This window comes from Zalophus californianus, chromosome 17, assembly GCF_009762305.2.
Source record: "Zalophus californianus isolate mZalCal1 chromosome 17, mZalCal1.pri.v2, whole genome shotgun sequence".
Lineage (NCBI taxonomy): Eukaryota > Metazoa > Chordata > Mammalia > Carnivora > Otariidae > Zalophus > Zalophus californianus.
The window spans coordinates 43640510-43665634 of NC_045611.1; the positions used below are offsets into that span (position 1 = coordinate 43640510).

General features: G+C 51.3%; 2 protein-coding genes across 4 annotated transcripts; both read left to right on the forward strand.

Moving 5' to 3' along the window:
- Positions 1-32: 32 nt before the first annotated feature.
- Positions 33-10080, forward strand: HAUS5 (HAUS augmin like complex subunit 5). The gene is made up of 19 exons (XM_027617760.2): positions 33-183; positions 928-990; positions 1076-1108; positions 1260-1284; positions 1912-2017; positions 2095-2254; positions 3344-3413; positions 3503-3585; positions 4112-4169; positions 4310-4434; positions 4636-4699; positions 4819-4949; positions 5174-5336; positions 5560-5640; positions 5742-5887; positions 6147-6258; positions 6336-6468; positions 8904-9036; positions 9198-10080. The coding sequence occupies exons 1-19, from the start codon at positions 86-88 to the stop codon at positions 9313-9315; spliced, it is 1902 nt and encodes a 633-aa protein (XP_027473561.1). The 5' UTR covers positions 33-85; the 3' UTR covers positions 9316-10080.
- A 5797-nt stretch (positions 10081-15877) lies between these two features.
- On the forward strand, positions 15878-24014 carry RBM42 (RNA binding motif protein 42). Of its 3 annotated transcripts, none has more exons than XM_027617857.2 (10): positions 15878-16122; positions 16349-16493; positions 17797-17881; positions 17990-18064; positions 19646-19711; positions 19791-19966; positions 20379-20711; positions 21023-21140; positions 23478-23672; positions 23765-24014. In XM_027617857.2, the coding sequence occupies exons 1-10, from the start codon at positions 15995-15997 to the stop codon at positions 23875-23877; spliced, it is 1434 nt and encodes a 477-aa protein (XP_027473658.1). In that variant the 5' UTR covers positions 15878-15994; the 3' UTR covers positions 23878-24014. The 3 variants fall into 3 exon arrangements, with proteins under 3 accessions (XP_027473658.1, XP_027473659.1, XP_027473660.1); XM_027617858.2 differs by having other exon boundaries at positions 19812-19966; XM_027617859.2 differs by lacking the exon at positions 19646-19711 and having other exon boundaries at positions 19812-19966.
- Positions 24015-25125: the final 1111 nt, after the last annotated feature.

A 25125-nucleotide genomic window follows, 5' to 3' on the forward strand; every position in this document is an offset into this window, starting at 1 on the left:
GCGATGGCGTCACTGCCGGCGCGCTCGTGACGTCAGAGGCGGGCGCCACACTTGAAGAGGGTGCGGGAAGCCGCTCCGCGTTATCATGGAGTTAATGCAGGAAGCGCGGGAACTGGGTTGCTGGGCGACGGAAGAGATGGGGGCGCCCGTCGCAGCCCAAGCCCCGGAGTCGACGCTGCGCAGGTGAGGGACGCTCTGAGTGTAAGCACTCCCAACCCTGGAGATAGTCTCCGGGGGTGAGAACCCCACCCCTCACTGAAGACCCGCCTTCCTCTGCCTCAGTGAGAATGACCCTTAAGGGCGGCCCCCCACATACACCCAGTAGTATATCCAGGAGGAGGATCCGGGGTTGAGTGAAGACCCCCCCCGGGCGGTGACCCCCACACTCCCACCCCCTACCCCGTGAGACCGCCCAGAGTGAGGGCCGGCCGAGGCACCAGTGAGGATCCTCTGAGAGTTAACGAAGCCCCCTTCCTGTGTGGAAGTAAGATCTTTGGAGTGAGACTGTCTCTGCAACACCCTACCACCCCCACCCACCCTAACCAGTGCAGAGACTCGAGTCACCAAAGACCACCCCATCGGAGGTTGAATCTATAGGAGTGATGACCCACATCTGGTAATGAGAGCACTTCCTGGCAGTATACTTCCCACCCCTCCTCTGGAAGTGACTAGAGATAGCCCTGTCCCAGGAGAAAGGAATCACCCCACCAGGGAATGAGAATGTCCCTACACCCAGTGAGAAGCCCACAATTCAGTGACCGAGAACTCCCCAGGAGGGAATATCTCACCCCAGAGAGTAGGGACCCTCTTTCCCCCCAGAAGTGAGAATTCCCTGGTGAAGACTTTACCCACCATGAACACCCTGCGAATAAGGATGATCCACCCTGTGTGATACCCAAGGCATACCTTTACACACTCTCCCCACAGACTGTGTCTGGGCCAGGGGGCTGACATCTGGGCCTATGTTTTGCGGCATGTGCACAGCCAGAGGTGAGCCACATGAGGGAGGCTGTGACGGGAGGGGACACAGGCAAGCCCCACAGTAACACCTCTTCCTTCTGCCTCTCCACTGTAGGAGTGTCAAGAAGATCCGGGGAAACCTACTCTGGTAACTGGTTCTAAAAGCTCTTCCTTCCTATTTCCCCTAGTCCCATCCAGCTGTGTTTTCACCCACAGCCTCACACCTCCTGTCATCCCCCTGGAAGTCCCTGTCATCCCCTAACTCTGACAGTCCCTGTCATCCCCTGTCGTTTCCTCAGGTATGGCCACCAGGACAGTCCAGAGGTGAGAAGCATGTGTTACAAGATTTTCTTTCATCCAAAAAGAGGACTTGTAGATTTCTGCTCTAGGCCCAGCCTTGTGCTAGGGGATGCTGGGGACACTGGGTCACAAGACAGCCCTGATCCCCACACTCACAGGGCTTACAGTCCAGGGGAGACAGGCATGAGCTGGGTGTTGAGGGGACATGGATATGAGGCATCCAACCTGATGAGGGGGGATGGGAGAAGGGACTGGTTTGGGAGATAGACTGAGGCCATTGTAGGACCTATTATGTGCAGGGGGCCCTGGTGACATCTAGGGGGAGGCTTCCAGAAGACCTTGGGACCCCTAGATGTGGGGCTTAGTGGGGAGGTGAGAACTGGGGCAGAGGTGTAGTGTCATCAGTCAGAGACAGGAAACAATTTAGGAGGGTAGGGGAGGCAATCCCAGGAGGAAGGAGGAGGCCAGATGGTACCCTAGTGTTCTTCTAGGCCTAGAGAATCAGACACAGAAACTGCTTACGATAAACCCTCTGTCATCTACCTGTGCAGGCAAGGAGACCAGTGCTCCACAAAGAGCAGTCAGGCCAGGCCAGGCCAGGCCAAGACCCAAGCCAGGCCATGTATCTGACTCTGTACCTGATCTCGCCAGGCCCGTCGGAAGCTGGAGCTGGAAGCCACTGTTGCTCGCCTGCGGGCAGAGATCCAGGAGTTAGACCAGAGTCTGGAGCTGATGGAGCAAGAGACCGAGGCTCAGGGTGACTTATGGGGCTGGGAAGATGAGCAACAGAGTGGGGGTAGGGGAATGGCTGATAGCCACGTGTTTCTCCTCCAGACATGGCCCTGGAGCAAGCCCTTCAGAGCATTCAAGACACCCAGCGCCGTGCTCTCCTCCTCCGGGCCCAAGCTGGGGCCATGCGAAGACAGCAGCGTGGGCTGCAAGATCCCATGCAGCAGCTGCAGAATCAGCTGAGGCGTCTGCAGGACATAGAGAGGTGGGCCTCAGGTGCCCAGGGACCAGCCTTCACCAGGCAGGGCGGGCAGACATTTTTCTTAGAGACCTCAGTGCTCCACCCTGACCCTTCTTGGGTTCCAAAATTCTGAGCTCCACTCCTTAGGATTTAAAGTCTGTGAGGTCAGAAAGTTTTCTCATCTCAGCCACTTATATATCCAGTGCTTAGAATGGTGCCAACTGTATGTCTAGGGTATGTTCTGGGGAAAGAACAGTAAATAAGGGACAAGTCCCTGCCCTCCTGGAGCTTTTACACTCTTATGCAGAGGAGCCAGATGATAAACTAGTATAATTGCAGGGAGAGATAAGTGCTATGATAAAAAGGTGATATGATAGTAAGGGCGAAGGAGATGCTACTCCAGGGCGGATGGTCAGAGAAGGCCTCTCTGAGGAGGTAACATTTGAGTTGGGGGAGGAATCTCCATGGTGAGGGATAGCAAGAGCAGAGGTGCCGAGTTTGGCATATGGGAAGGACAGCCAGGAGGCCAGTTTAGCTTCAGTTACACAGGCAAACGGGAGGGCACGAGGAGGTGACGTCAGAGAGGTGGACAGAGTGCCATGGAGGCGTCAGAATTTTACTCAAAGCCTGGGTTCATGCCTTAGCCTGGCCACTTACAGCTCTGTGACCGTGGGCAAACTACTTGGCTTCTTTGTGCCTCAGTGCGTAAGCTCTATGGAATGGGGATAATATTAAACCTCCTTTATAGGGTAGGTATGACAATTGAGTTAAATCATGCAGAGTGCTTAGAGGATACCTAATACCCATTGTTACTATTCTGAGTGTGATGGGAAAACATCACATTGTTTTCGAGGGTTTTAGGCAGCAAGGTGACATGATCTGTCTGAGGTTTTAACAGGATCATTGACTACTAGATGGAAAACAGACTGCAGGGGCCAAGAGCAGAGGCCAGTGAGGAAGCTAATACAGCCAGGAAATGTCAGTGGCCTGATTTTAGAGGTGGCCCCTGAGATCCAGGCTCAGTGACTAGCCTTATAGCAGGAGGAGACACAGACATCTGTTCTGGCTCCCTTTTCCCGGGGACTCCCACCCCAACTCTGCTTCTCTCTCCAGGAAGGCCAAAGTAGATATAACCTTTGGACCCTTGACATCAGCAGCCCTGGGCCTGGAGCCTGTGGTCCTGGTAAGAGTCCTGGGCTGTGGGGAAAGGAGTGGGGAGCCAGATCAGGTGGACCCGTGGGTTCCCTTCATGCCCCATCCTCTTCTTTGCAGGGTGATGTCCGAACAGCCTGCACCCTCCGGACCCAGTTCTTGCAGAAACTCCTAATTCCTCAGGCCAAGGGAGGCAGCATCCCGTGAGTGTCATCCAAGCTCCACAGACCCTGCCAAGAACCTGGGCTTTGAGGGGGGAGTTACTTTCTGTTAATTCCTCAGACACTCAGCCTCTGGACTACATCAGCCCCAGGCCTTACCCAGACAGGGCTCCCAGGCTAGGACAAGGAAGAGACAAATCTACCACAGACAGTGGCAACCAGGGTGGTTAGGGCTGTTGGGGGTGGGGAAGTCTGAGAGACTCCAGGTACTCAGAGGAGACACCTTCCTCACCTAAGGAGTCAGGGAGGACAGGTTCCCCGGTGAGGAGGCTTAGCCAGGGTGAAAGGTTAAGACAGTATTCTAGACAAAGAGCACGTGTGAAAGGCTCTAAGGCCAGCTAGTTGGTGTAAGCGGGGAACTGAAGTCTAGCAGGCATAGATAGACTTGGTTTCCTCATCCTTGAAATGGGGACAGTGATAGCCCCCCACCTTATAGGGTAGTGGTGATCAGTAGAGGGAGAGTTGATGTGTCTTGTAACAATCTCTGTCCCCTTCCCCAATCCCACAGAACCCCTCGAGATGACTACTTTGGAGCTTCCTACCAGCACTGGCTTAGCTCAGTGGAGGTGAGGGGGACCACACCTTCTGCCCCATGAGCAAACCTCAGGGTGCCAGGACCTAACTCTTGATCCCTACCTCATCACCATGGATCCCAGCTCAGAGCACTGCCCCCCATCTGGCCCTGCTTCACCCTTCCCCCCACCAGACACTGCTGACAAACCACCCTCCGGGCCATGTCCTGGCCTCCTTGGAGCACTTGGCTGCAGAGCGGGAGGCAGAGATTCGGTCCCTGTGCAGTCCGGATGGGCTCCGAGATACGGAGATAACCAGGTATGGAGTGGAGTGCTCCTAAGGGCGGGGCGGGGCAGGTGGATGGGTAAGCCGGAACAGACTCAGGACCAGGCGCACCTGCTGATGGGAGTGGAACTGAAACCCAGTGACCAGTCTGGCAGGTGGGCTGACATTGGCCACCCCCAAGAGCCCAGGCAAGGGGAGAGGGCTCCTCCCTCAGCGGTTTTACCCCACCCCCAGGTCCCAGGCACCAGACCAGTCAGACTCCAGCCAGGCCCTGCCATCCATGGTGCATCTCATCCAGGTGACCCCCAGGCATCCTTCCCAGGACTCCATCCCCTCATCCCCTTCCCATCCCGAGGCCTGCTTGATCCCCTCACCCCCAGGGATGATGCCCACCCTGACTTTGTACTCCTGCCCCAGGAGGGCTGGAGGGCCGTGGGTGTGCTGGTTGCCCAGCGGGGCCCCCTTCTGAAGGAGCATCAAATCCTGACCCAGCGCCTCCAAGGCCTGATGGAGGAGGTGAAGAAATGTGCGCCGGGATCCAGTGAGAGGTGAGGGGGCTCCCTCACCAGAGGCCTCTAGGCCATCTCTTTCCCAGAGGTCTCAGAATACTAGACTTCTTCTGCCCCTGTGGCTCCCAGCTCTGCCTCCCCGCTCTCCTGGTTTGTCCCCCTGTGTTTGTGGCTCCTTGTGCATCCTTACAGATCTGATCTCCCTCCTCCGCTAGGAGTCTTAGTCATCTTCCTCTCCCTGGTTCTCTTCTGCTGTGCCCCAGGCAGGCCTTGATGCTGGGGCTCCGGGGCTGTGGCCTGTGGGCAGAGCTCAAGGCCCTACGTGCCCAGAGCCAGGAGCTGGAGGAGGTGGCTGGGCAGCGGCAGCTTATGCTGCAGGAGCTACAGGCCAAACAGCAACGGATCCTGCACTGGCGCCAGCTGGTGGTGAGAGGCCGGCCTTGGGGGAAGTGGCAGTGCCTGATGGAGGGCCAGAGAGAGGCTGGGAGCCTTAAGATCTAAAACTGGGCCTCTGGTGGTGAGGAGAGGCCCAGGGTGAGTCTCCCAAGAGGAAGCAGGACCTGTACAAAGGGGAGGGCAGGGCCAGAGGCTGGGAGGTGGGAGGTGGGAAGTAAAAGGCGCCCATCTCGGTGGCCTCATTGTTGCCCAGGAGGAGACACAGGAACAGGTCCGCCTTCTCATCAAGGGCAACTCAGCCAGCAAGACACGCCTGTGCCGGAGCCCTGCAGAGGTGAGAGAGAAGTTGGGGCAAGGTTTGGGTAGGGCTGGGGCTCCTAGAGATGGGGCCAGTTGGCTCCAGGCTGCCCCTCCCACCCCTTTCCTCCCCCACAGGTGCTGGCTCTGGTTCAGCGAAAACTGGTCCCCACATCTGAGGCGGTGGCACCAGAGAGCCAGGAGCTGCTTCGCTGTCTAGAGGAGGAAGCCCGGCATCTGCCCCACCTTATGTTGGGCACCCTGCTTCGGCACAGCCCCGGAGGGTAAGACTGGAGCCACCCCCTAAATCCCCTCCCATGGGTGACTATCACTCCCTGATTCCACGCCAAAAAAATAATCCCAGGCCTCCAATGTTCCCAAGCTGCCAGACCTCACCCTCAGGTCTCAGTCCCACTCTGGAATCCTGGTCCCCAGACCCACCTCCAAGTTCCTGGGCCTCCTGAGGCCACCTCTAAGCCCCCAGAACCTCTGGAATCCAAGCCTCCCTCCAAGTACCCCACCCAACCTGGACTATCCCTCCAGATTGCAGCCCCTGCCTACGGTCCTGCCATCCATCCACCAGCTGCATCCTGCATCCCCGAGGGGCTCCAGCCTCATAGTGCTGAGCCACACACTGGGGCTGCCTGCAGGAAAGGTGAGTGCCTGTTCCCTAGGACCTGTCTTCCCACCCCTCCTCCCGCCCAAAGTGACCATCCTTCCCCCTCCCTCCAGGCTCCGGAACTGCTCCTCCCAAAGGCCGCCTCTCTTCGTCAGGACCTTCTATTCCTCCAGGACCAGCGGAGTCTCCGGTGCTGGGATCTGCGCCACATGAAGACCAGCCTGCCACCAGGACCATCCACCCAAGGTAAGGCCTGCCCTGCCTTCACAACCGGCATCCCTGCCCATTCCCAGGGCCATCAGCCTCCAGAAAAAAATCCCAAACGCCCATTGCTGGCACAGTGCCTACTGTGCACCTAGTGCTTTAAGCATGCTCACTGGTTTCATCTGCACAGCAGCCCCATGGGGTTAGTGCTGCCATTTGTCCCTTTTACAGAGGCAGGAACTAAGATGGGAGGCCTTGCTGGCTGCCCAGGTAGGAGAGCTAGGATTTAAATCTGACCTTTAATCTGGCAGTCTGACATGTGTCTGTACTCCTAACCAGGTGATCCTGCCCATTAAATTGCCAAGTACTCACATATCACCATCCAGTAGGATATGTGAGTAGTTAAAGGCTAGGCTGTGGGGCACCTGGGTGGTCAGTCGTTAAGCGTCTGCCTTCAGCTCAGGTCATGATCCCAGGGTCCTGGAATCAAGCCCCGCATCGGGCTCCCTGCTCCGCGGGAGGCCTGCTTCTCCCTCTCCCACTCCCCCTGCTTGTGTTCCCTCTCTTGCTGTCTCTCTCCGTCAAACAAACAAATTAATTCATTTTTTTAAAAAGGCAAGCTAGGCTGTGGAGTTAAACTCCTCTCAGCCCTACCTCTTCCCTGCTTTGCGATCTCCCAGTGCCTCCGTTTCCTCCTCAGTGGTGTAAGCATAATCATAGTACCTTACAGAGTTGCTGGGAAGACTCAGTCCAGTTACCCAAACAGGGCACTGAACAACGCACAGCATTCAGTAAGCGCTAAGTGTCTCTGGTGTGATTACGATCATTTTTGCCTGCACGTGTGCAGTCTCTTTCGGTCCTTACGATGAGGGTAGGACGTTTTGTTGTTGTTGTTGTTGTTGTTGTTTTTGAGAGAGAGGGAGGAGCAGGGAGGAGGAGAGGGGGAGAGAGAGAATCTTAAGCAGGCTCCATGCCCAGCACAGAGGCCAACACGGGGCTCAGCCTCACAGCCCTCAGATCATGCCCTGAACCAAAATCAAGAGCCAGATGCTTAACCGACTAAGCCACCCAGGTGCCCCCCAAGGTAGGGATTATTAAGACCCAACTTACAGATGAAGAAACTGAAACTCAGCAAAGTTGTTCATTACTAGATTCCCTCAGGAAGGACTTGCTGGGCACCTACCAGCCACTGGCCCCGAGAGCTCAATGGGGAGAGAGGCCGGAGCTGCCCATCCCCAGGGATCCCAGTGGCAGAAGCAAAGAGCCCAGAATCAAAGGATAAATAGGTAGGAGAGGTGTATTGATGAGAAATGACTTGGGGCGCCATCAGCAAAGCAGGAAGAGACCATATTTGAGCCTTTGAGTTTTCGGCTCCTGCCTTCCCCTCTCCAATGCGCAGGGAGCTATGTGTGGAAACAGCCCAAGACATGACACAGCATCATCCCACCTCATGGGTATCTTGGGCTTTAACATGTAACAGAACATAGTTCCCTCTGTTCTGAAAAGCAGGTTTGTTTTTCTTTAGCCTCGTTTCCTTCCCTCAATAAATGACCCCACTCTCCTTACTAAGGCCGGCAAGCCAGGAATCATTCTTATTTCCTCCCAGCACCCTAACTGCCGCCCCGCCCCCCGACCTTCAACCTGTCAGCAAGCCTTGTAGGTCCCACTCCAGCATGCTCCAGTCTGCCCCCTGCCCCGTGTTACACCCGACTGCAGGAGTGGCTGCAGAAAGGGCAAGTGTCATGCCTGAGGTCAGAGGCAAGGATGGAATGGAGCCAGGATTCAGGCCCAGGGGCTCTGACTGCACTGCTGATCTGTACTTGCTCTGAGATGGACCTGTTTGGGGCCTGTGGAGAGGGACTAGACCCAGTCATGTCTCCAGGGGGAAACACTGCTGGAGTGAAGGGCTGTAGCAGTCTGAAGAGGAAGCCTTGGGGTGGGGAACACTGGGAAGGGCTTCCAGGAGGAAAGATGGTGTCTTGAGTGGGCCCAGAGGGATAGGCGAGGTTTTGGTAGTAAGCAGAGGCCACATAACGCAAACTTTCAAGTACTAGGCTGAGGAGCTCAGACTCTGTCTTGGGGGCACTGGGGAGCCTTGGAGCGTTCCATGTAGGAGAGAGAAAGGATCAGGTTTATGCTTTAGAAAGATCACTCTGGCTGCCATGTAGAGAATGGACCAGAATGGGAGGCTGAGGCCTGGAGCCTAGGAGGGAGGCTGGGGGACAAGTAGGGAAGAGGGGAAGAAGGGGAAGGATTTGCCAAGGAGACTGATAGTCTGTCGAGGAGGGAGGAAGGTGTCCAGGATGAGGCCTGGGGGATGGTGGGCTTGCCCCCGAGATGAAGACCTGGGAGGAGGGAGAGGTTTGGGAGAGATGCTGAGGTCACGACGAGGTGACTGGAGACTTGGGGACTTACTGGCCATGAGGCACCAGGGAGCCTGAGGACTCAACACTGCCTCCTGGGTTTCTCACCTGCAGAGCTGCTGCAGATCCGGGCATCCTGGGAGAAGGAGCAGAAAGACAATCTGGGGCAGGCTCTGAAGCAGCTGGAGGACCTGCTGAAAAAAGCACTGGAGCGAATCCCCAAGCTACAGGGGGTTGTGGAGGACTGGTGAGGGGGCATATGATGGCAGGGCAGGGTGCTGAGCTGGGTGGAGCGGGGAGAACTCGGGCGGCGGAGGGAGGGCAGCTGGTGACAAGCAGGCCATGGTGTTGGCGGGGAGGCCGAGTGTCTAGAGGTCCAAGCCTTCCTGTGACGCTTCCCTTCCCCAGGTGGGAGCAGCCAGGCCAAGCCGCCCTGTCTGAGGAGCTCTGCCAGGGCCTGTCCCTGCCCCAGTGGCGGCTGCGCTGGGTCCAGGCCCAAGGTGCCCTGCAGCAGCTGTGCAGATGAAAACGGGCCTCAAACAGGAGTCAGGAGCTTCATATTCTCCCCTCCATGAGACCTTGGGAAGAGAGTATCACCTGGATGTGTCAACCCATTGTCTCCACCCACCTTGCTGTCCTCCTCACAGGCATTTCTGTCCTTCCCAACTGCCTGGGACCTGTCCTTTCATCCATCAAAGCCAAGAGAACAGGGTGCTCTGGACCCCACCCTAGGTCCCCCTGAAACTCCTCTCATCACTCTCACCCTCAGCAAAAAGTCATTGAGCACCTGCTCTAAACACTAAGGATCCAGCACTGAACAAAATGGACAAAAGTCCCAGCCTTCAGGAAGTTGTTCTAGGACAGGGAAGCAGACCCCTGACAAGTTAAGTGAGCAAAATATGTAGTATGTTGGAAGATAACGGCTCTGGAGAAAAATAAAGCAGGATGTAGGAGGTGCAACTTTAGATAGAAGGCTACACACACCCTGTAAAGGTAATGAGAGGGACGCACGTGGGCATCTGAGGAGGGCTGGAGTGGGGCTGGAGTGGGAAGGAGGCTAGAGCTCAGGCAATGGCCCTGAGCTCAAAATGCCAGTGAGAGGGTTGAGGAGGTGGGGGTGTTCAGCGGGCGGGGTCGGGGAGGTCTTCTAGTTTTTACGTAGTTTCCTTTTTTGTATTTAAATCTCTGAAGTCGGGGCGCCTGGGTGGCTCAGTCGGTTAAGCGACTGCCTTCGGCTCAGGTCATGATCCTGGAGTCCCGGGACCGAGTCCCGCATCGGGCTCCCTGCTCGGCAGGGAGACTGCTTCTCCCTCTGACCCTCCTCCCTGTCATGTGCTCTCTTGCTCTCTCTCTTGCTCTCTCTCAAATAAATAAAATCTTTAAAAAAAAAAAAATCTCTGAAGTCATTTGGAATTTATCCAAGTGGATCCAATTTTGTCTTATTTTACATATACCCCAATAGTATTTCTTAAAATCCTCAGAGCATTGGTTGGGAGGAGACAGGGGAACTTTCTAGAGTTGGAAACGGATTACATGTTGAAGGCAGTAGGGATAGGTGTCAGAACTCATCTAGCTGTAGTCTTAGGTCTGTGCACTTCACCGTGAATTATTCCTCAGCTTATAAAGTAAAACCTTACCCACCTATATAAAGTAAAACTTCAGGTGATTTGAGATGCCACCTCTTCATATGCTAAATGTCCATGATTAACCAGGCTGTATCTGGATTCTCTCCAAGTCTATTGTGTCTGACTCATATGCCATCCCCACAGTGTTCTAATTATAAAGGTTTTCTGTTTTAGTATCTGAAATGTCTGGTTGCTGTCTTGCTCTAATTTCTCAAGGTTTCCCTGTCTCTTCTTGCTAATTTTTTCTCCCAAATGAACTTTATACCCAACCTGCCTGGTTCCAGAAAAAATACAAACACGGATGGGAGTTTTGCTGGGTTTGCAGTAAGTTTACAAATGAGGGAGATTTGACATCTTTATGTCTTTACCATATCTCCTTTCCTATGTGCCACCTCAGTGTTCCCCTCCTTTCTTCATCTTGGCTCCTAGCCAAGACTGAACATGGGGGTCCTTGTCCCGCCTCCCTGCTTAATTTTTCTCCATAGTACATCTTTTAACATACTTTGTGTTCTATTTTATTTATCCTTTGTTGTCCTCCAAACAGAATGTGAGCTCCATGAAGGTGAAGTTCTCTATAAACCAGAAATTGGGCAGACTTTCCTAAATATGATTCAAAATCCAGATGCAGTAGGGGAATTATTGATGAGAACGTAAAAACAAGCTTTTGCAGGGTGCCTGGGTGGCTCAGTCAGTTGAGTGGCTGACTCTTGGTTTCCACTCGAGTCATGATCTTGGGTTTGTAGGACTGAGCCCCGCCTTGAGCTCCTGCTCAGCGCAGTCTGTTTCGGATTCTCTTTCTCCCTCTCCCTCTGCCCCTCCCCCTGCTTGCACACACTCTAAATAAATAAAAATTTTTAAAGAACTTTTTGCATGGCAAAAAAAAGCAAAATAAAAAATGATAAATTAGGGGGCGGAATTTGCAATCTGCATAAAGGGATGTGTGTGTGTGCACACGCACACGTGTGTACGTCAAAGTGGAAAAGAAAAATTCAAAGTCCATAGAAAAGTTGGCAAAGTTAAATGGACAATTCTTAGAAAATATCCTCCAATTTGATATAATAAAAGCAAATTAAAATCCTACTTTGATACATTTTCCACCTATCAGACTGCAAAAAACGAAACCCAAAATTTTGGAAGCTCACCGTTGACAAGGCTGTGGGAAAACAACACTTGGTGCATCAGTGGACAGGCAACGTGGAACACCTATGGGACAATCTCCAGCAAAGCTACATACGCATTTACTCTTTGCCTAACCAATCCCACTTTTGAATTCTCTTCCAAAGACATACTGGGTGAAATACAAGTTGGGGGTCCATATACGAAACAACTAGACTATTCTTCAAAAGGTCAATGGGGCTCAGGTGGGGACTGCTTTAGATTAAAAGAGACATGACAAATGCAAGGTGGGTCTTGATTGAACCATGGAATTTTTTTCAGTGAAAGTACGTTTTGGGGACAACGGGAAATTTGAAAATTGGGAATGGGAAACGTATGTTAGAGAATATTATACTGTGTCTTTGTTAAATGTCTTTGCTGGGATAATGGCATTGTGTTTAGGTGGGAGATTATTCTTAGAGGATGCATATTGAAGTATTAAGGATAATGTCTGCCACTTTGAGATAGTTGAGAAGAGAATAAGGTAAAAGGGACAGGGATGGAAGCCAAACATCTTCAAACATATGAATATACACTGTTTCATTCTTTGCACTGTGGAAACATCTAATTTTTCGTAATTTAAAGAAGTGAGAGGGGCGCCTGGGTGGCTCAGTTGTTAAGCGTCTGCCTTCGGCTCAGGTCATGGTCCCAGGGTCCTGGGATCGAGCCCCACATCGGGCTCTCTGCTCGGCGGGAGGCCTGCTTCTCCCTCTCCCATTCCCCCTGCTTGTGTTCCCTCTCTTGCTGTGTCTCTCTCTGTCAAATAAATAAAATCTTTAAAAAAAAAAAAAAAAAAGAAGTGAGAAAAAATCCCTAAAAATTGAAAACAAACGAACCTAACTGTATCAAGTTGGTGGCACAATTGATTCAGATAAGAATTATTCCAGGGCGCCTGGGTGGCTCAGATGGTTAAGCGTCTGCCTTCAGCTCAGGTCATGATCCCAGGGTCCTGGGATCGAGTCCCGCATCGGGCTCCCTGCTCAGCGGGGAGCCTGCTTCTCCCTCTGCCTCTCCGTCTCTTATGAATAAATAAATACAATCTTTAAAAAAAAAAAAGAATTATTCCAGGTGAGGTTAAAATAGTACTTTCAAGGCACCTGCGTGGCTCAGTCGGTCGGTTAAGCTCAGGTCATGATCCTATGGTCCTGGGATTGAGTCCCACATTGGGCTCCCTGCTCAGCAGGAGATCTACTTTTCCCTCTCCCTCTGCTGCTCTCTCTGCCAATAAATAAATAAAATCTTTAAAAATAAATAAAATAGTACTTTCCCTTGATGCCTCCAGTGGTACATGCATCCTAAGGGAAAAAGAACTGCAATACAATCTTAAACTGCATGTATTAGTCTTGTTTGTAATAACACGTTTTTATTTTGATAAAATATATAGTTTACATTTTTGAGACCTACATTATATATTTTGAAATTTTATACTTGACTAAAGCAAATAAGTATTTGTGCTAATGTTTCTGGGTACCAAGTTTTTTTTAAGTAGGCTCCATGCCCAGCATGGAGCCCAATGAGGGGCTTGAACTTACGACCCTGAGGTCAAGACCTGAGCTGAGATCAAGGGTCGGATGTTTAACCAACTGAGCCACCCAGGTGCCCTGCTGAGGACCAAAATTTTTAATGTAAATCAAGTATCAAATCAAAGGAGTAAACTTTAACCCTGTAATCTTTCATTTGACTTAGAAATAGCATAATGAACTCGTGGGTTTTTCTCTTTCTAGAAAATACTTATTTCCCTAGCTCAGACCACGGAAAAGGTCTAAATATGATAACCCAGTAATAATGAGCAACCCTCGTCCCCAGATTGTGGACCCTAAAAGCCATTTTTTACTAGATGGAACTAGGGATCTTTGGGGAAACAGCTGATTCCAGGTCTGGGACAGGAAATTGGCACATGAGTATGAGGCATCATGTGCCAGAAAGCAAGGAAGTCCTCCAAGACTTGAGTTTGAGTCAGAAGGACTCAGGAGTCAATCTGAAGTGGTTGCCACTGGCCAAAGATGGGACATTCTGAGCAGCAACTAGAGCGACTGCAATGATTTGAAGCACATGAAATATGTTCGAAAATGTAAGTTCATGTTAGTGTTCATACAATACCTCACTGGTCACCTTTGAAGGGTGCTAGGAACCAAGTCGTTTTGATTTTTTTTTTCATAAAATAGGGAAAGAATCAAGCATGTCTTTCCTGTATCTGAACGAGTGAAATAACTGATCATTACAGAGAGAATAATAAAATTTGAAAACCACTATTGTCCATATATCAACGAAGTAGTAGATGCAGGTAATAATGATCAAGGGCTGCTAAAGCTAGTAGTGGAAAGGTTGATTGGGCATCTTAAGATGGAGCAGGATGACACTGATCAGTCTTAGGGCACCAAAAGAAGACAACTAGACATCATGTGCTCCTGATAGAATACAATAAGATACATTACAATAGCACTTTGGAGGACGTATTCTCTCACCAAATAAAACCTAAATCTAATCAAGCTTCTAGCTGTCAATATACTATATAAGAAAGGGGGGAGAGGGCCGTGAGGAACAAATGAAACAATATAATCAGTTAAACCCAAAATGTAAGATATCCTATAGGACAACTGGTCCGGTTTCTTCAACAAATAGAAGGCAAAACAAGGTGGGGATGAGGGGGGAAAAGAAGGAAAGGGAGGGAGGAAGGAAGGAAGAAAAAGTCAGGGGGAGGGAAATTTATAGATTAAAAAAGACTGAAGATTTTAAATGCTGGAACAATTTCGGCAACAAAATAACTAAAGTAGTATTGAATTATAACCCAAAGTATAAAATATCCGTGAGTCCATAACGACAAAAATGATGTAATAAAGAGCCCAAGGCAGATGCTTAACCAACTTAGCCACCCAGGCACCCCAAAAGCCAGTATTTTAACAAAGCATTCATTACTGCTGATTTAGACCTGGAACTTCAAGAAACCAAGACAGCCAGTAAAAGTAAGTTTTGACAGGGGAAAAAAAAAAAAAAAAAAACCACCAAACAACCAAATGCAACGTGCATACCTTATTTGTAGCCTGATTTTATACAAAGACATTTTGAGGCAGGGAAATTTTAACAGTCTGGATGTTAGACGATACTAAGAAATTAATACTTTTTTTCTTTTCGTTTTTCGTTTTTGTTTTTGTGGTGCCGAACCCGGGAACGAACCAGAAATGTTTTCTTAGGTATGAAAATGCTCTTTTCTTCTCTTAAATAGTCCTTATCTGTTAGAGATCTATCATGAAGCATTTATGGGTGAATTTATTAATGTCTGGAATTTGCTTTAATATACTCCAGCAAAATAATAATAGTAATAATAATAATAATGAGAGGTATAGGTGAAACAAAAAGGGTAGAATATTAGTAATTGCTAAGAAGTACCTGTAGGTTTGTTACTCTTTTCTAATGTTGTGTATTTTATTTATTTTTCTTTTTTAAGGTTTTATTTATTTAACAGAGAGAGTGCAGGCGAGCACAAGCAGGGGGAGCAGCAGGCAGAGGGAAGAGGGAGAAGTAGGCTCTCCGCTGAGCAGGGAGCCCGATGCGGGGCTCGATCCCAGGACGCTGGGATCACGACCTGAGCCGAAGGCAAAGCTTAACCCACTGAGCCACCCAGGCGCCCCTAGTGTTGTGTATTTTAAATATTCGTAATAAAACACACCGAGGACTACAAAAAGGATCAGCTGTGTCCCAAGAAAGGACACAGCGACCAAACCTACACACACGTGACTATGAGGTGACGCATTTTACCACTCTCTTGGCCTTTACGCGAACTATTCTTCCCACCCAGAACATCTCCATTTTCAACTAGCAAGTCTTCAGACGTCACCTTCCCCAAAAAGCCTGGGCCAGGCGCCCCCTCTGCGCTTCCCACATCCCGACCCTCGTCTTTCAGGAAGTCGCTGTCCGGTAGTGTGTCTCTACCGACTGCAAGGCCACGGCATTCACCAATCTCTAGCCTCGCCCAGCCCCCGGCTGATGTGGACCTCAGTGGGCTTTAACACTTCCGGAAGGAGCCTCAGTGGCACAGGCGGAGCCTCCGAACTTTTCTGAGCTCTCAAAGGTCCAGTTTCCTCTTTAGGGACGGGGCCAACGACTTCACAGCGCTCTCATTAGCCCTTATTCCTCCAATGAAGGCGTGGCCGCCTCACTTAGCTGCACTTACTTAGAAACAGGCTCTTCATTGGTTTCTTTTTCCGACACTCTGATTGGTCTATATTCCTCCTCGGGGTGGGCCCTCCATGTGTGGCCAGATTCTCATTGGCCTCGCTCCGTATGATGTCATGGACCAGCGCCTGTCGCTTTCGCTGATACGTCATTCACGGGCGCCAACCCCGACAAGACTGGAGAGTAGACCGCGGAACTGGCCGAGGCCGCTGAGCCGAGCGGGTAGTGGTGGCGACAGCGACGGCAGCAGCGATGGCCGGGGCGGGGCAAGCCCCGGGACTCCCGGGTGCAGGAGGACCTGTGGTTCCGGGCCCTGGCGCCGGCATGCCGGGCAAGAGCGGGGAGGAACGCTTGAAGGAGATGGAGGCGGAGATGGCACTGTAAGGCCCGCGATAAAAAGCCGTCCCAGAGTCAGAGCCACCGAGCCCTGGTGTCTCCAGGCCGAAATTAGCCCGACATGGCTCTGTCATGGGGAAATGGGACTTTTGGGATTGTGGGGGCAGGAGTAAGAAGAGGTTGGCAGGAGTGAAGGCGCTGTCGCAGCATACCCAGCGTTTCAGAATTAACGGGAGGTCCTGAGCTGTGGTGTCGGTTTTGCCTCCTTAGGTTTGAGCAGGAAGTTCTGGGGGCTCCGGTAACTGGCATCCCAACTGCTGTGCCTGCGGTGCCCACGGTCCCCACGGTAGAAGCGATGCAGGTTCCAGCAGCTCCTGTGATCCGCCCAATTATTGCAACCAACACTTACCAGCAGGTACGGCTGAGCTAAGGCATATAAATCAGAGAGCACAGTGCCTTGAACGCAGTGTTTGTATACAGAGAGCTATTGACATATTGATCATCGATTAGCATGGCGAATGTTTTATGTGCCAGGCACTGAGAACATAGTAACGACTAAGCAAACAATATTTCTGCCCTTTGGGAGCTTATATTCTAGAGCATGTTGTCTGGTAGAACTTTCTGTAATGATAAAAATATTCTGTATCTATTTAAAATTTACATTTTAAGGTAAATAGTTCCTCAATCTCATTAGTTACATTGACCTGCTCAATAGTAAGCTATATATGACTAGTGGAGAGAGAGACTACTAAAAGGAAAGCAAGTAAATGAAACTTGTTTATTCTGTCAATAATTATTGGGTGCCTTCTATGCATCAGGCACTATTCTAGTCATTAAGCACATAACAGAGAACAATATAGAGAAAAACAATCGCTACCTTTCTGGGGTTTACATTTTGCTGGGGGAAAGACAGCTCAAAGTAAAGTAAGAAAGGCAAGAGGTTTATCAGCGTGGTCAGGGAAAGCCTTTCTGAGGAGGTGGCAGTTAAGCAAAGATATAAAAGACATGATAGAGGGAACCCTGGAGATATCTAGGGGAAGAGCATTCCCAGCAGAGAGAACTGCCGGTGCAAGGGCCATGACACAGGTGCATACCTGACATGTTCAAGGAACAGCAGAGAGAACAGTGAGGCTAGAGTAAAGCGTGCAAGAGGGAGAGTGGGAGGAGATGAGGACCGAGAGGTGATAGAGACCAGACCTGGTAGTGCCTTGTGGGCCACCATAAAGACCTTGGTTTTTACTCTGAGATGGGATGCTGCTAAAGGATTTTGAGCAGAGTGGTAATATGGGCCAACTAAGATATTAACTAACTATGGCTGTGTTTGGAGAATAGACTGTAGGGGACTAAGGCAGAGTCAAGGAGACTGAAGAAGAGGCTACCATAATCATCTAGGCAAGAGATAATGATGGCTTGGACCAGGGTGGAGGCATGGGAGATGAGAAGGACAGGCTGGACATAACTTCAGATAGTGCTAAATGCACTGAGGAAGATGAAACAGGAAAGCAAGAAAAGTTGCTAATGGGAGGGGCTAAGGACAGCTTTCACTAGTATGATCCCAAAAGCCTCCCTGAAAAGTGACATTTTAACTTAGGCTTAAGGTTGACAGCCAGCCCCACACAGAATGCAAAGAATGAAACCCTTGGCCTCCCAGGGTAAGCCAGCCAGGGCACCTTGCGGGGACTGAGTCAGGCCCCTCACCCCAATTTCCTCCCCAACAGGTCCAACAGACTTTGGAGGCCCGGGCAGCTGCTGCAGCCACAGTGGTTCCTCCCATGGTGGGTGGCCCTCCTTTTGTGGGTCCAGGTAAGCAAGGAGTGGTGGAGGAGAGGGAACCAGGGGATCAGGCAGGGTGATAAAAAGGGATGCCTGGGACGCTCCTCCCACCATCCTTGTCTCTTCCCATTCCAACAGTTGGCTTTGGCCCTGGTGATCGGAGTCACCTGGACAGTCCAGAGGCTCGAGAAGCTATGTTCCTACGTCGAGCAGGTAGGTGTGGGCCAGGAACCCCACATTTAACCAAGTACTCTTGTTTTGACTACTGCAGCATCTTACCAACATCATTGCGCTAACTCAGCCACTTCATTTCATCCCCGCTCTGACATTACCATCTTTCTAAAGCACAAACCTGATCATATACTTGTCAGTTTGGCCTTAGTAAGGCTTCACTTATCATTGCAAACCAACCCCCTTATCATTACTCGTAATCCCTACTCTTTGCTGTATTTCTCCATAGCACTTAATGCCTTGTAACAAGCTATACAGTTTACTCATTATGGTTATCACCTTTTGTTTCCTCTAAAATACAAGCTCCATGAGGGACAAAAGTCTTGGTGCCTGCCACATTGTAAGCATTATATGCTATCTGTTGATGGGATAAAGAAACCATCAAATAAGCACCAAGCTCCTCACCTGGCAGTCAAGACCCTACATCACCTGGCCCCTTAAAGAGAGATCCCCCATAAACTCCCCAGGAGCCCTAAGCATTGCTAGAATATGCCCACAATGTTCTTGTTGACCTCCCTTCTCTCTCCTGCTCACTGTCGCCCAACTATAATCTTCCAAAGCCTATTAACTAAATCAGAATCAAGTTAACTAAGATCTATCCTCTCCACAGGTCATTCTTACTTTTGTTGTCAGGATGACCTTTATACACACAGTCAATTTTTGTGACACTACTTCCTTATATGTATGAAAAGAATACATGTTCTGTAAAGTTCTGGTACAATCTCTATTGGATCAAACTTGTTGATTGTGTTACTTAATTCCTGTCATACTTTTTTTATCTGATGTCTGAGAAATCTCAACATCTCTTATTCTTTAGTATGGTCTCGATCAAAATGCACATCTGACCTAGTCACACTGCCCAGCTTCCAGCCTTGCTGTGGCTCCCTGCTGCCCTCAGGAGGACATCCATGATCCAGCCAACAAGGCTATGCTTGGACGCCTACTGACCTTTTGACCATTCTCTTACGATGCTCTCCACATTTCAGCTTCTGCTATTAAAATTAAACTAAACTGAAAAGGGAAAAAATTTTATTTGTAAATGTTCCACTTGCCAGTAGTCTTTCTAGTCACCCTTTGCCTGACCAAAGGCAGTTGGGTCTTTATTATCCTTTAGGTTTCAGCTCACAAGTCCGTTTCTCTAGGAAGCCTCTAGCCACCCTGGCTAGGTCAGAGGGCTCCTTTGGGCTCCCACCACTCCCCAGGCTTCCCCCTCCTAGTTCCAATCACCCTGCCTGGGCTTTACCCCATCCTGGCCCTGATCATTCTGGGCTGTCACTCTCTGATGATGGGTCTATTCCCTCCTGTTCTGGACCAGGAGCTCCCTGAGAGCCTTGGGTCTTTCAGTGTGTCCCTAGTATTGTCCAGGAAAGGGACAGGCCCAGAGGAGATGCTCAGTGGTAAATTTTTGCTGAATGAACAAATGGAAAGACTCCTGCATCTCCCAGAAGGTTCCCCAGACTCTTCTCCAGGATCTCTTGGATGCTGAGAGTACCCACACACACACACCTCACCGCAAGTGCCCCGGTCCCCCATGACACACACCCCCATCTCTCTCTCCCACAGCTGTGGCCCCCCAGAGGGCCCCTATCCTGCGTCCGGCCTTCGTCCCCCACGTGCTACAGAGAGCAGGTGAGGGGGCCAGGGTCATCATCTCTGCCACATAACTTCCCCCCTAAGCCCTCCAACTCCCCCACTAACACCCTGACAGATTCTGCTCTTTCTTCTGCAGCAGGTGGTCCCCGCCCTATGGCCCTGCGGCCCCCTCACCAGGCCCTCGTGGGCCCCCCTCTGCCTGGCCCCCCCGGACCACCTATGATGCTGCCACCAATGGCTCGGGCCCCAGGGCCCCCCCTGGGCTCCATGGCTGCTCTGAGACCTCCCCTGGTAAGTGTGGACAGGGAGCTCACGGTTAGAGGTGTGAAGGGTGGGGAGATGCTCAGTCCTGGCTTGATGGGCCATGTCTAAGTCTGCCTTCTCACTCTCTGACTCTGTCTCAGTCTCTCACTATTTCTTTTTGTGCCTAATCTGTTTTTGTTTCTTTTTGTGAGGAAAGTAGAGAGAGAAACACAGGCCGTGGGTTGTTTCTATCCCTGTATCTCTATTTTTCTTTTGATTGTCCCTCTCTATTTTTCTGTCCTGGTATCTTTGTCCCTGTGTCTGTCTGTGACTAGAGACTCCTTTCTCTGTCTAGGTGTCTCTTGTCTGCTCTCTGGCCTCAGGCCCTTGCTTTGTTGTACAGGATGAGAGTAAGGTCTGAGCCTCTGAAAGGGCGCTCTTTGTCTCCCCTTGCCCACAGGAGGAGCCAGCAACACCTCGAGAGCTGGGGCTGGGCCTGGGTTTGGGCCTGAAAGAGAAGGAAGAGGCAGTGGTGGCAGCAGCAGCTGGGCTAGAGGAGGCTAGCGCAGCGGTGGCTGTTGGAGCAGGAGGTGCCCCCGCCGGCCCTGCGGTCATTGGGCCTAGCCTGCCATTGGCCCTGGCCATGCCTTTGCCTGAGCCTGAACCCCTGCCCCTCCCACTGGAAGTTGTACGAGGCCTACTGCCCCCACTGCGCATTCCTGAGCTCCTGTCCCTGCGTCCACGACCCCGGCCCCCACGGCCTGAGCCACCCCCTGGCCTCATGGCTCTTGAGGTAAGCAGGAAGCATAGCAGTCAGGGGTGGAAGGCAGGTAGAAAGGACGGGGAGGGCAGACAAGAACCCATGGCCTTCCACATCCAGAAACACATGTAGCCCTCTACTGATGGAGGGAGGAGGGACCCAGGAAATTGGAGGGGCTGGGAGGACATGGGAGAGAAGGAGGCAGACACAGGTACCTCACATTCAGAAGTACAACCAGTTCTTTAATTATGGAAGCAGGAGAGTGAGGGGCATAGGCAGGTGGGGGAGCCTGAAAGGGACACATGGGTCCAAGCCCTTTGCCCCCCATCCCCCTTCCTCTACAGGTCCCAGAGCCCTTGGGTGAGGACAAGAAGAAAGGAAAGCCAGAGAAATTGAAACGGTGCATTCGCACAGCAGCTGGGAGCAGCTGGGAGGACCCCAGCCTGCTGGAGTGGGATGCAGGTAAGGGGGCCCAAGTGCAGGGCCAGGCATCGCTCAGTCACGGACACACCAAGGTCTCCTCTTTGGGGCAAACACAGGGAACATAAACCAGGTCACTCCGCAACTGCCACCTCTCTTATAGGGCAGGCCCTGGTATTTGCCTGCATGATGGAGGGCTAGACTATGTCTCTGATGGGCAGGCCCTCACCTAACCACTGAACAGAATGTGGTAGAGGCAATTGGCACCTAGGACTTTCTGAACTCTGTTTTATTCATGAGAGGCCTGGCTTGCTAAAGGTAAAAGAGCATTATTTTTTTTCCTCTCAGCTTCTTATGAAAAATTTTAAACACTTGGGGCGCCTGGGTGGCTCAGTCGGTTAAGCATCTGCCTTTGGCCCAGGTCATGATCCCAGGGTCCTGGGATCCAGCCCCACATTGGGCTCTCTGCTCAGTGGGGCGTCTGCTTCTCTCTCTCCCTCTGCCTGCCACTGCCCCTGCTTGTGTGTGGTGTGCTCTTTCTGTCAAATAAATAAATATAATCTTAAAAAAAAATTTTTTTAACACTGAATTGCACAGTGAACAGCCATGTATATCCACCACTTAGATTCAGCAATTGACATTTTGCTGTATTCACTTTATCCTTCTATGTGTATGTATGTTTTTTTTGGATTTTGCTCAGTCATTTGGAGCAAGTTATAAATGAAGTTACCACTTCCCTCCTAAATACCTCTGCATTCATCTCCTAAGAAAAGTGACAGTCTTTTTTATATCATAATATCATTAACATTCCTAAGAAAATGAATGGTCATTCTGTGGTATCTCATATTCCCTTTATGTTTAAGTTTCTCCAGTTGTCCCTAAACCATCTGTTACAGCCATCTTTTCCTGTGAATCAGGATGCATGCAGTTTTCGGTCTCTAGATTATCTTTTTTTTTTTTTTTAAGATTTTATTTATTTATTTGAGAGAGAGAATGAGATAGAGCATGAGAGGGGGGAAGGTCAGAGGGAGAAGCAGACTCCCTGCTGAGCAGGGAGCCCAATGCGGGACCCAATCCCAGGACTCCAGGACCATGACCTGAGCCGAAGGCAGTCACCTTAACCAACTGAGCCACCCAGGCGCCCCTCTTTTTTTTTTTTTTAAGATTTTATTTATTTATGTGAGAGAGAGAATGAGAGAAAGCATGAGATGGGGGAGGGTCAGAGGGAGAAGCAGACTCCTCACTGAGCAGGGAGCCCGATGTGGGACTCAGTCCCGGGACTCCAGGATCGTGACCTGAGCCGAAGGCAGTCGCTTAACCAACTGAGCCACCCAGGCACCCTCTAGATTATCTTTTAATGAGAATGGTCTCCCTCCTACCACTTTTGTCTTGCGTATAACAGTTTTTTGCAGTGTCCAGCCCAGTTGTTTTGTAGAAGACCCCTCCCTCTGAGTTTATCAGACCATTTCCTCTTAGGGCGGTCTAACTTGTTCTGGGAGAGTGTCCTTGATCACCACAGAAGCCGTGGGGCAGCCACAGTGCTAGCTGAGGAAATGGACCTGACGTCTACCTGCCCCAGGCCAGGGCATGGCAGTGTCAGCCTAGATGTGGTCAGTGCAGGCTGTAGACCCTAGTTCTGTGACCTTGGGCAAGTCACTTAGCCTTTCTATCCTCCTTTCCTTACTCCAGCAAGGGGATAATAATAGCATGTGCCTTGTTGGGGAAGGGATGCTTTGGGCTTGAGTATGTTTGGTCTGGCTCAGGCCCAGCCCAGGGGATATGCTTGGGAATGGCAGCTGAGGTCAGCCTTGGAGAGGGATCAGACAGCACGTTCATCTTTCGGGGAAGTAGGGTGGGCTTTGCAGAGAAAGCAAACGGGTGTCAGGGGCCTCGGGGATATCTATGGGGAGCTGTCCAGGAGACCAAGGGATGCCAGAGGCTCAGAGGAGAGGCCAGGGCTAGGACAGAGGAGCCTTCATCATGGCAATGGGCGAGATGGCCCTGGGGTGCGGAAAGGCAGTGCAGGTAGTTAAAAGTGAGGACTCTGGAGCCCGGTGCCTGAGTTCTTGTCCTAGCTCGGCCACTACCTGGTTGAGTAACTTTAGGCAGGTAACATGACTTCTCTGTGCCTCGGGGTAAAAGGGCCGTTGGGAGTTCCAGATGTGTTAAAACCTCATGAGTACTTAGCCGAGAGCCTAGCGCAGGGTAAATACCATACAGATGTTGGCTGTTATTACGGAGAGGGCCCCAGCCCGAGACTGCTGGGGATACAGAGGGAGGAGGGTTTGGGGGATGCCTCCAGAGCAGGGGGGCTATTTAAATAAGGTAGACACAGGGCCAGACTTCTGTATCTTCTGACCTCCTCTTTCCCAACCCCAGATGACTTCCGGATCTTCTGTGGGGATTTGGGCAATGAAGTAAATGATGACATCTTGGCACGCGCCTTCAGCCGCTTCCCATCCTTCCTTAAGGCTAAGGTGATCCGAGACAAGCGCACAGGCAAGACCAAGGGCTATGGCTTTGTCAGCTTTAAGGACCCCAGCGACTACGTGCGCGCCATGCGTGAGATGAACGGTGGGTGAGGCCTCTCTCAGGGACCGTGGGTGTGACCAGCGTCTGGCCTAAGCCTGACCCCTAGCCTGACCTTGAACCCTCCATTCCCACAGGGAAGTATGTGGGCTCACGCCCCATCAAGCTGCGCAAGAGTATGTGGAAGGACCGGAACCTGGATGTGGTACGCAAGAAGCAGAAGGAGAAGAAGAAACTGGGCCTGAGATAGGGTCTGTGGCCGGGCACCCGCTCCCTCCTGGCCGGGCGCTGGCTCTTCTCCCAGTTCTCTTTGGAAGATCCCCAACTATCCACCCACCCACCTTCCCCAAAACCAGTTTCAATAAATTTACATTATTTCCGTCCCTGGCTGGGCTTGGAAGCACTCTTTGGGGAACAGGGCTTGGCATCCCTCGATCTGGGAATAGTGAATAGTGTGGAGCTTTAAAAGTTTACATAGACAAACATGCAGATGGGCATTTTTTTCATCCCTGCTGTGCACCCATCACATCTTCCTGAAGCCTCTTTTACGTGCATGCTGAGTGCAGCCCATTCCACAGAGGAGAAAGCAGAGGCTTACAGCCAGGCCAAAACCAAGTCGAGACTCAGTCCAGTTATCTTCTGACTCCATCCTGTATTCTCAGTACCAAGGTAGGGAGTCTTCTGGGCCCTGCCTTTCTGGAGGTCACAGCCTTCCAGGCTTTCATCCATGCAGCAAACTCACCGAAGGCCTCGCCAGTGCTGGGGGCATGGTGACTGAAACAGTCCTGGATTCTGTTCCCTCAGAGCTCCTGGTCCAGTGGCGGCAGACAGGCCCGTTGCCACATGGAATGGTCAGAGTTGGGATGGCGGAGCCCAGGGTGCTGACCTGGGAGTTGGGGAGGGCTTCCTGAAGGAACTGACCACTTCTGAGTCTGTCTCGTGCTCTTCCTGTTATTCTCTCCCAGTCTCTGCAGTTCTCACCCTCTGCATCTCTGAGACTGTTTCCCAGTTTCTTCTCTCTGCCAAACCCCAGCCGCATTCTCTCGCCTTATGTCTGTGTGGACCCCCTCGAGTGCTTCTCTGTGTCTTGTTTCCTTGTGAGTGTCTCTGTGAGTGCCCCTCTGTTTCTTGTCTCTGAGTCTCTATTCTCTCTCTGCATCTATGGATCTCTCCCACCTCTCTTTTTCCCAGCCCCAAGCTTGACACTGCCTGTCTGAAGAAGTGTCGAAGCAGGATCTTGAACACTAGACTAAGAGCTTAGACTTTACCCTGAAGGCAGCAGGAAGCCCTGAGAAGCTGGAACCAAGTTCAAACAGGGGACTGGCATTAGATTTGCACTTTAGAAGGAGCCCTAACACGGCCATGCTGTGGACTAGAGGCCTGAAGGAGGCAGGAGCGGGGACCAGGCAGAGGAGAGAGACTGCGTGGTTCGAGCCGTGGGGAGGGGATGAGGGTCTCCAAGGGGCAGAGCCAGCAGAACCCTGGGTTGAGAGGGGGC